At 49.2% G+C, this 11,102-nt stretch overlaps 1 protein-coding gene across 1 annotated transcript; it reads left to right on the top strand.

Annotated features, from left to right (window-relative positions):
* Positions 1 to 6,531: 6,531 nt before the first annotated feature.
* On the top strand, positions 6,532 to 10,668 carry LOC136540243 (phosphoenolpyruvate carboxykinase (ATP)). The gene is made up of 11 exons (XM_066532246.1): positions 6,532 to 6,600; positions 6,774 to 7,040; positions 7,398 to 7,600; positions 7,752 to 7,905; positions 7,998 to 8,183; positions 8,460 to 8,758; positions 9,022 to 9,195; positions 9,309 to 9,374; positions 9,481 to 9,829; positions 9,938 to 10,106; positions 10,250 to 10,668. The coding sequence occupies exons 2-11, from the start codon at positions 6,805 to 6,807 to the stop codon at positions 10,391 to 10,393; spliced, it is 1,980 nt and encodes a 659-aa protein (XP_066388343.1). The 5' UTR covers positions 6,532 to 6,600; positions 6,774 to 6,804; the 3' UTR covers positions 10,394 to 10,668.
* Positions 10,669 to 11,102: the final 434 nt, after the last annotated feature.

Below are 11,102 nucleotides of genomic sequence, written 5' to 3' on the forward strand. Positions count from 1 at the left end.
CTCCTAAACGGCTTCACGTAGTGCATCTAATTTTAAAATGACTTAATAGATAATACTTATTTTTTTAAAATTATATTATAATACCTTGTAATTTTTTAATTTAAGCCGGTCCGGCCTTTTCTATAAAAAAGGCATGTTCCACCTGCACCCCGTGCAATTGTTGCGCCTGCCCACCCGGCCCTACATGCTAGTGCACCTACGTATGCGGTTGTGTGCCTCGTGCCTGCGATACCCGCCTAGTGCCTCCTGATGCCTGCCTCGTGCTTGCTGATGCAGGTGGGACCGCTATGCCTGCGGGGACCGCATCTGCATGTGCCCATTTCCTAAGCGTGCTAATGTTGCAACACAAAAGCATTTATGCAATGTATGTCTAAAACAAGTGAAACATTTACAAACATACGTTTGCAACATATGTGTATAGCAACTACAACATCCAGATAAACACATTTGCAACATACGTCTGAAAACAGATGAAACATTTTGAATAGACGCTTACAACATATGTCTGAAACATATGCAAACATCCAGATGAAATAGTTGCAACATAGGTCTAAAACAAATAGAACATTTGGAACATACACCTACAACATACATGTATAGCCACTACAACATATGCAATATCCAGATAAAATATTTGCAACATACGTTTGAAACATTTGAAATATACACTTGCAACATACGTGTATAGTCATTGCAACATATGCAACACCAGATCTACTTTGCAACATCTAGATGAAACATATGCAATATACATCTGAAACGCATGACACATATGGTTGCAACATCTGCTCACGTACTTGCTGCCGCCCAATGGAGGATGGTTGACGCGATGCGCGGGGGGAGGCAACGCGAGGCGTGGGCGGTGTGCGGCGCGAGCCGCGGATAGGCGGGCGAGGCACGGGGTGCACACGGTGCGAGGTAGGTCTGGTGCGACCGTGCGAGGTGCGAGGTTTTTTTAGGAAAGTGCGAGGCGTGAGAGGCAGGGCGCACGGCGCGAGGCGGGAGGCGCAGGAGCTTGAGGCGCTGGGTGGTTCCGTCCCATCTGGATGGACGGACGTCCTGATGAGCATTACCGTTTATATATAGAATAAAAGTAAAATTGTGAGTTTTTTTTTCGATTACATGGTACAACGTAGACAGTCATATTGCACACTCGCCTCTATGGATTTACGGTATACAAACCCACCTCTATGAGCATCTTTGATGACTTGATCGAGAAATCCTTAAGATTGACGAAGTCACTGTAGGCACCGATAAATTTGTGAATTGTATCTTGCATAACAACTCATGGAATGGTACAATATTTGTTTCATACTCCTATATTTTAACTTAAGAGACGATTGTTTCGAGAAACAACAACTTTTTTTTTCTTACTCTTCTCTTTGTTTCTTTACGTCAGCAAAAATTTCTATGTGACACTGCTTGATACAGAGTATGAGATCGCAGAGACGTAGCAATATACTTGCCCTGACGGCTCCGGAGTCCAGAGCCTGTGGACTGAACCAGTGCGTGCGAAGTGCGCAGGATGCCGTGTGAAACTGAGGACCTGTCGGAGAAAATGAGCAACAGCCAACAGGTGACCTTCCCTTTGTTCTGTTTTCCTGCCCAAACAGTGAGGAAAATGATGAAAACGAAGTTGTCAACAGCAAACGAAGGCCCTGTTCGCTTCAACTTACCGGTGTCCTGTTCGCTCGGCTTATAGCCGTATTTTTTTAGTCATCGAACAGTATTTTTCTCTCACAACAAATCAGTCAACAGTACTTTTAACTATGGCTTATCAGCCAAGCGAACAGGGCACAACAAAATAACAATATTTTTCTCTTATAATAAATTAGCATCAACATCCATATCGGCCGTTTTTCCAGCCAGCCGAACATGACGAAAGACAGTCGTGTCATGTAACTTTCGTGTTTGGTGCAGCAGAGAAATTACACTACATTGATTTTATTGACTCTGCTTTTTTCCCCAGCACTAGAAGCCATCTTCTACACGGACCAGTGTTGACAGGCATGGAGTACCTACAGGCTACAGATCTTCCGTGATCCTATTCCTACCACTTTGCTATCACGTTTCTGTGATCGGGTATCGTTTGATGATACTCAGGCTGTAGTAGTCAGGTGATGGAAAACTACAGACGAAGCATCGATCGCCGGGATTTGATGGACTCCAGACAACCATTCCCGGTCCCGGCGGAGTTGAGCAACTGATCAACGCGGACAGCGACAGCGAGCAAACGAAGGCATTTCACCTCCCCCGGTCTGCCTCCGCTCAGGTTCGGTATGCCGTTTCTTCTATGCGTGGGCAGCGTGGCCACTAACTTTGTACTCATGTACTGTGCTACTCGTACACGATAACAAAGGCAAGAAGAAGCAGACCTGCCGTGCCTGACGTTTCTACGAAGAACCATACCATGCAACGCGTCGACGGCCAAATCCGGGGAACAACGGCGAGTGCCCTGGTTTGGTAAAACCTGGAGCAGATCGATGCTTTATGTGCTTTTGCCTTTGCACGCTGAGTGCAGGTGCCAGGTCGCGCCACTGCCTTCCACTTTTTCCACGAGATCACCAGCCAGTCGATAACTGAAGTACTGGGCGCTGCACCGCAAAGCGGTCGCATCGGGCTGGGCCTTTTTCCTCGGCTATTCGGGGCCTCCCTTGGTTACGCCCTCTGCTGCTCTGCCGTCACGCCTGTCCCTTTCACCGGGCGGCGGGATCACTCGCGGTCGCTGGCAGAGTGACCCCGCAGCTCCCGCGACCCGAAACAACGCAGGCAAGTACCTCGCGCGATTCGATATTTCGATGCGTGTGAACGAATCGATTCGGTCTGGAAACTCGCAAGAGGCCCCGCCCGGGGGAGGCGCCACCGGCCGGATTGCCCTGCTCTGCCTCTGCTCGAGGACGAGGTCCCTGCCGTGTGCCTTGTGCAGTTTATTTCTCGCCGTGCCATCAGCACATTAACACAGGAGAGAAATATGGCGCCTCCTTTATTACACTTGAAAATCTTTATCATTCAGTCAAGTGCGTGTCCCTGTTCGTTTACTGAAATAGCCAAAAAGCCGCTGCGTCTCTCATGGCCCGCGAGTCCGCGACACGTACAACCTCCCCAAGAAAAAAAAATATTGAGGCAGCACGTACCGAGAGTTATCGCTTTTGCTGTTGAATCCGTTGGCGCAAGCTGCGAACGCAGAGCTTTCTTTGCCTTGGTTGGTAGATGGCGCCTCCCGGCCTAAAGGGCAAAACCAACCCTGCAAAACGAAAAGGGCGTGCCGAGCTGACGCCCGTGCTCGCTCGCTTGGTCTGGTAGTAACGTATCCAAGACGGAGCTTGAAAAGAGCCTTTGCCGATCTTCCGAGATTTGGTACCGGTACTAGTTCCGGCTAAGGCTGAGTGGGCCGAGGCGCTGGGCAGCTAATGCTAGATCCGCCTACTATGGCCCTGTTTGGATATTCTAGCATAGCTAGAGGTTAGAGTTAGTTTCTAGCTCAGGACTAGCCCTGAACTAACTCTAGCCTAAGAGATGTTTGGATACAAGGGTTAAAATGATAATAAATGTGCTTTCCAAATCATTGGTGCGGATGAAAGTAGAGAGAAAACAGTGGACCCCACCTCAAATAGCCCCAACTAACCCAAATAATCACCTCTTTGGGGGGATAGTTTTTTAGGGTGGGCTAGTTGCAAATAACCCACTCTAGCCCTCCTGTTTGGCTACTTTAGGGCTAGTTGAGCTCCAACTAGCCCAAACTAGCTCTAACCCATGGATCCAAACAGGGCCTATGTACTGTACTGTGGGAGTGGGACTGTATGTAGCTTGTAGCCCTGTGCTCAGTTTGGCATTGCGCCAAGTTACAAATCGCAGCAAGAGGGAAAAGAAACAGCTAGTTGCATAGAGCTGATTGATCTCCAGAAAGCAGAAGAGGCAGACAATCGACACTGCCACAGTGCCGCAGTGGCTCTACATGTAGCCATTAATCTGTCCACGCTGGGCGCCATTCCTCTAAACACCACAACATGTCGGTGTTTCCACGGTTCCCAGCAGCATAAGAGAAGAAAGGTTGATGCCGCCTCTTTGGGCATCCGGCTTGGAGCTCTGGTCTCCCACAGCCTCCAAACTTCCTTGGGAAGTTCACCGGAGCCCTACAAATCATCCCAGTGGCGAACGCACAGACTCTGTCGTCAGCGGAGTCCTCCAGAGTCATGTCTTGAAGGAGGTGACTCAGTTGAGCAAGCTCCCTCTCGGCCTGATGGGATAGCCGTGGTTGGAGCATCACCCTCCAGTTGCTCTTGTTCTTTTTTTTATAAAGGCTGTCACGCCAGCCCTGGGCCCTTGTGTGTACACAACAACTTGTGCGATAGCATGCCATACTGCTCGAGCCGCAAGTTATGCGTAGGTGACGTCGCAGTTATAATTAATCACAAAGAAATGATCCTTCAGGCTATACTAAGAGTTATGATTGATCAAAATGTTCAAAAAAAAAGTTGCTACTTGAGAAGAGTCTGCTTGTCGAAAAGTCAAAATAGTTTACATACTTCCGTTTCGCTTCTGCATCCAAACATACAGAGATATTAAGAAAAATCGGACCCAACAATGCATTGTCAATTGTCATTCACCGGATTGAGCTGGATTAATGGAGGCTTGGAGCCAATCAACCTGTTTACCTCTTTCCCGTGAACACCATAGTTGAGCCCCTGCTTTCCCGGTAGCATCCTTGTCCATTCATCTCAAATTCGTCAATAAACTAAAATTTTATCGGCCATTAGCTGTGCAATTGATCGATGAAAACGATAGATCATAATAAATGAAAAGGGAAGAAACGAGAGCTAGGCTGATTGACAAACACCTGTCGAGTTAATTAAATTAAATATACTATCCAAAGTTGGTTGACTTGATTATGCACAGCAAGTTCATCGCTTTTATACTGCTCGTTGTACACTTGTACCATGGAGTAGTACTGCATAGTACTCCAGCTGATGACAGATCAACTGCAGAAAATGAAAAGGGGAATTTAAATTTGCGAAGGGGCAATAGGTTGTCGTCCCTATCCATCCATCTCATACACACATACGCAATTGCAAATAAGCAACACACGGGCACGGCTCATGCATGTTACCTGGGACTCGATCAAACGTTGACACTGCTCCAGCTGGTAACATATATATCTTTTTAAAAAATGGCATGCTGAGCTGCTCAACTGTGTATGCCTTGTTTGCTGGGTTATCCATCCAGGTGTTGGAGAACTAGCTAGGACTAATTAAGATGAACGCCGACCTGCGCCGACCCGGTATGGTCGCATTATCTGTGATGATAATGCTCAAGGTCAAACGAGCTACTGTGATGGTAATGCTAATGGCATTGCTTTTTTTTATAACAAAAACACTATTATTTCCATGAATTATGTAGTACACCTGTTATTTTGGAACCGATTCAGTCTTCCAAACAACCCCGTATATGTTGAGTTTCAATTCCAATAACTTTTATCAAGGCTTTTGGCATCAATCCACTTTTCTCACAAACATGTCTGAGTAAGTATTTCATTAAGAGAAGAAGAAAATGCAACCATACCTACATCAAAGCTAGAAAAGGGCTTGAACGGCACCAAGTTTGGAAAGATCTATTACACAAGAGCAACATTACATAATGAAACCAACAAAAAACGACCTCAACCCATGGTACCCTCTTATACACATCAACAAGGTTACTCCTTGATTTGAAAACTAATTTGATGGTAATTTTCGACGATCCATCGAATATCCACAGTTTTCGTTCTTTCCAAAGGACCACGTCACCAAAATGACCAAATAGTCGGATCCCTCGCAACCTGATCAATCTACCCTATTTCTACTTGCAATTCACTTTTCTACGTAATAACACGTGAGCAGGGTACAATTCACAGCGAGTGGACAAATCAATGGAGCTTTTGCTTTAGAAAAGCCAATGCTCACTGGTCTTCTTAACTACTTTCTCTCCCTGAAAAAACTTCGAAAGACACAGCTGTCGCAATCGCACCGATTTGGGTAGCCTCCAGTTAGCAATTTATTATCAAGCATACAAGAGTAACTTTAGTTTCTTTGTGAGGGGACGAAGGGCCTGTTCGCTTGAACTTATCAGCCAGTTTATCAGCTAGAATTTACAGTTTTTTTTCTCACAACAAAATAGCTTCAGCCGGCTTTAATATCAGCCGAACAGGCCCGAAGTGGTGAAGATCCAACATTATTGTAGTTGATACTTCGAACAAGTACTGCAATAATGCAAATATTATGTTAAGCCGCCGATGGTATTAACTGATAATAAACAGAAAAAAATGTAAGGTCCTGCGCAGAGAAGGAGAACGAAAGGGGGGAATTTTGTTATAAAAAATGTTATAAAAAAAGGGGGGGATTTCAAAAAAAGATAAGCTCCAGAGTGCAAAAACCCAAACCCAAACCCAACCCGCAACCAGACCACCGCCGGCGTTGAATGGTCGGGTAGAGGACGTAACCATGGTTAACTCCAGGCCCCTTTAAAAGCCGAGCCCGGCTCGTTCCATCCGCCCCACACCGCTTCACTCGTTTCCTTTCGATACATACACCTCCTCCGACCCCGCGCACGTACGTCGTTCGTCCCGTACGTGCCCGTCTCTCCTCCTCGTGTGATTGTGTCTCTTAACTCCATTGTTTAATCTTTGCACGCAGCAAACGCCATGATGATGCTCTCCGGGAGCAGAGAGCATCAATGGCAGGGTTTCGTCGCCATGTCGCTAATGCGCGCTCGCTGCTGTTTCTCTCTTTAATTTGCAGGCGGGTTCACGCACGACCTCGAGCGAGAAAGATGGCGACGCCGAACGGGCTTGCGCGGATCGAGACGAACGGGAAGAAGAAGCACGACAACGGCGTGTGCCACGACGACAGCTCGGCGCCGGTGCGCGCGCAGACCATCGACGAGCTGCACTCGCTGCAGCGGAAGCGGTCGGCGCCCACCACGCCCATCAAGGACGGCGCCGCCTCGCCCTTCGCCGCCGCGCTCTCCGAGGAGGAGCGCCACAGGCAGCAGCTGCAGTCCATCAGGTGACGACCCGCGCCAGCCTTTCTTCTCGCTTTTTCCCCCTTAGCCGTATTGTTCTGCAGCTACTAGCTATAAACGAATTGGTGAAAACGATTTATTCATTGGATGGGTTTGGTTCGTTCGTTACTAAAAAGAGCTTAACGACAATGGCCAACCCAGGAACAAGAAAGGTGAGACTGTGAGAGGAGATTATTTCCCTTCCCTTTTTGGAGAGGAAAAAAAACAAAATAATTTGACGTCTCGCGCATCGCTTTGTGGTTTGGTGCTGATAATCGGGAGCGTAATTAACATGCCGGGCTGCTAGTAGCAAGTATACTTGAGCATTAACAATTTTTTTCCCGATTTGGTGATGGATGCAGTGCGTCGTTGGCGTCTCTGACACGTGAAACCGGGCCGAAAGTGGTGAAGGGCGACCCGGCCAGGAAGGGCGAGGCCGCCGCGAAGGGCGCGCCGCCGACGCCGCAGGCGCACCACCAGCACCACCACCCCGCCGCACCCACCATCGCCGTCAGCGACAGCTCCCTCAAGTTCACCCATGTCCTCTACAACCTCTCGCCTGCCGGTAAGCATCGCATCGCATGCATGTGTGCACAACTTCTTCTTCTTCAGAGAGGCACGTTGCGTTGCCATGCGAGAGACTAGCTGTTGATGGATGATGCTTTGCCCCTGTGTTTGTCAATCAAAAACTTATTAAAAAACAAAACAAAAAACAGAGCTGTACGAGCAGGCGATCAAGTACGAGAAGGGGTCGTTCATCACGTCCACCGGCGCACTGGCGACGCTGTCGGGCGCCAAGACCGGGCGGTCGCCCAGGGACAAGCGCGTCGTCAAGGACGAGGCCGCCGCGCAGGAGCTGTGGTGGGGCAAGTGAGTGCTCTCTCTGCTCCGCCGCCGCGCCGCACACCCTTCCTTTTGCTAGCCTCTGGTTCGCTGCTGACACCCTGATGATCGCATCGCAGGGGCTCGCCCAACATCGAGATGGACGAGCACACGTTCCTGACCAACAGGGAGAGGGCCGTGGACTACCTCAACTCCCTGGACAAGGTGTTCGTGAACGACCAGTTCCTCAACTGGGACCCCGAGAACCGCACCAAGGTCCGCATCATCTCCGCCAGGGCGTACCACTCCCTCTTCATGCACAACATGTAAGCCAACCTGCCGACACGCTGCCACTCTGTCAATACTATCTATAGTTTTGTTGCAGTAGGTCGTTGCTCGTGACACACTCCTCCAACGCCCAGATAAGTTCATCTCGACGACGACCCATGAAACTTACATATATATATATATATAAATAAATATGTCTTGTTCTATGTAATAATCAAATCCTGTTGCTCACAATTGGCCTGGGGAGCGAGTCCCTAGCGAAGAAAGCAAGCTGTAGAAGTAAGTAAGTAACTGGATGGGCATGGGGGTCGCAGGTGCATCCGGCCCACGGACGAGGAGCTGGAGAGCTTCGGCACGCCGGACTTCACCATTTACAACGCCGGGCAGTTCCCCTGTAACCGTTACACGCACTACATGACGTCGTCCACGAGCGTAGACATCAACCTCGCTAGGAGGGAGATGGTGATCCTGGGCACGCAGTACGCCGGCGAGATGAAGAAGGGGCTCTTCGGCGTCATGCACTACCTCATGCCCAAGCGAGGCATCCTCTCGCTGCACTCCGGCTGCAATATGGGCAAGGACGGTGACGTCGCCTTCTTCTTTGGGCTCTCAGGTAACATGTCCTGGATGGATCCCAAGAGGATTGTGGTGCCGTCACCTGCCCATGTCGCATCTGACGTCCTCCGCTTAGCTTATCCTTCTTCCTGTCTTATCTTATCTGTGAGACTGTGACGTACTCCACATAGCAGTAGATGCCTCAGATTTGCTGTTATGTGATGTCAGCGTCACTGACCAACTTGCTATATGTGTTCTGAATGGGTTGCCATGTATATCTATCTGCTGATTTTGGAACTCTGGATTTCTCACGTACAACAGGTACCGGGAAGACGACGCTATCGACGGATCACAATAGGCTTCTGATCGGCGACGACGAGCACTGCTGGAGCGACAATGGCGTGTCCAACATTGAGGGCGGCTGCTATGCCAAGTGCATAGACCTCTCCCAGGAGAAAGAACCTGATATTTGGAATGCCATCAAGTTTGGAACTGGTACTTGTCTCAACTTTCGGTTTCTTCGTCAAGTGGCATTTCAAACCTAACCATGCTCTGTCGTTGCGCCGGCTGAAGCTGAATTGGGTAACTGAATGTGTACTCTGCTGCAGTGCTGGAGAACGTGGTCTTTGATGAGCATACTCGTGAAGTTGACTACGCCGACAAATCTGTCACCGGTAAATGCCATGTCCCTAGTACACGGGCTCAATTGTTTTTCAGTCACAAGCATCACAATGCATCTGCGTTCTCAATTCTCATGGCGCTGCTGTTCTTGCATTGCAGAGAACACTCGGGCTGCTTACCCGATCGAGTACATCCCCAACGCCAAGATACCATGCGTCGGGCCGCACCCCAAGAACGTGATCCTCCTGGCGTGCGACGCCTTCGGCGTGCTCCCGCCAGTGAGCAAGCTGAACCTGGCGCAGACCATGTACCACTTCATCAGTGGCTACACTGCCCTGGTCGCCGGCACGGAGGACGGCATCAAGGAGCCACAGGCCACCTTCTCCGCCTGCTTCGGCGCGGCCTTCATCATGCTCCACCCGACCAAGTACGCCGCCATGCTCGCCGAGAAGATGCAGAAGTACGGCGCCACCGGGTGGCTCGTCAACACCGGCTGGTCTGGTGGCAGGTACGTACGACGACGTCATGCTTTGCTTCCGTCCTGCAGTTGCAAAGCTTGTGTTCGTTCGTTATGGAAACCGTAGCCGTAGGTTCACTGTGGACCGTCGCTTGTCAGGTACGGTGTGGGCAAGAGGATCAGGCTTCCCTACACCAGAAAGATCATCGACGCCATCCACTCCGGCGAGCTTCTCACCGCCAACTACCAGAAGACCGACGTCTTTGGCCTGGAGATCCCCACTGAGATCAAGGGCGTGCCGTCAGAAATCCTCGACCCGATCAACACCGTATGCTCCTCTGACACTAACCAGCTCGCTTCATCAGTCATCTTTGAAGTTTCATAAAAAAAAAAATCAGTCATCTTTGAACTAAACAGCCTGTTTAGAACAGAACATTGACCAATTTCGAACTTGACAAATGCTTTGTGCAGTGGACGGACAAGGCGGCGTACAAGGAGACTCTCCTGAGGCTTGCCGGGCTCTTCAAGAAGAACTTCGAGGTGTTCGCCAGCTACAAGATCGGGGACGACAGCAGCCTGACTGACGAGATCCTCGCCGCAGGCCCCAACTTCTGAACCACAGCAATGGATCCGCATGAATAAAACAGTGGTGTGCGTGTGTGCGTGTGATGTGTGAAGATGATGATGACGAAAAAAGTGTTGGGTCGATGAGCCAACATAGTATAGACTAGCTCGGTATATTGTCATGGGTGCGTCTGGTGTTGTTACCTATAAGGTTGGTTTGTTCCATCAGCTTGTTCAGAACAGTTTGCGCGTGCTTGCATCTTGCCCCTGTACTCTCTCTGGTTTTAGAATTTGAATATACGTACGAAACTGCTTGATCGGGATCATGTTGTGGCCAGTGATTCTCCAATTTCTCGCAGTATCGCACCAACACATAGCAGTTGATTCTGCCACGGAAGCTCCAGATTTGACCCAAGCTCAATATCTCATGCCTCTTCTCGAACACAACATGGAAGTGCAAAGCTACACGGCATGCACACGTCTTGCTAAACGCATCGTTCCACATTGACAAGTTGAGACATGACGCTGTGTAACTCCATTAAAGATCAGTTGAATCATGAACGAATTGAAAATTTGCCAACAAATGGCGGCCAGACTTGACTAAACAACAAGAACCGTACAACAGTACCATTTTGGTACGATAAACCTTTGACAATATGGTGCTATGTGAGCTTTCCTTTTCAATGTGATGCCATGGCACGAGCATACCTGGGCGGCTGTTGGTCTAAAGAGCTCAATGTCAGCGATAATGTCAGTTTAA

Source organism: Miscanthus floridulus, chromosome 2 (assembly GCF_019320115.1).
Source record: "Miscanthus floridulus cultivar M001 chromosome 2, ASM1932011v1, whole genome shotgun sequence".
Taxonomy (NCBI): Eukaryota; Viridiplantae; Streptophyta; class Magnoliopsida; order Poales; family Poaceae; genus Miscanthus; species Miscanthus floridulus.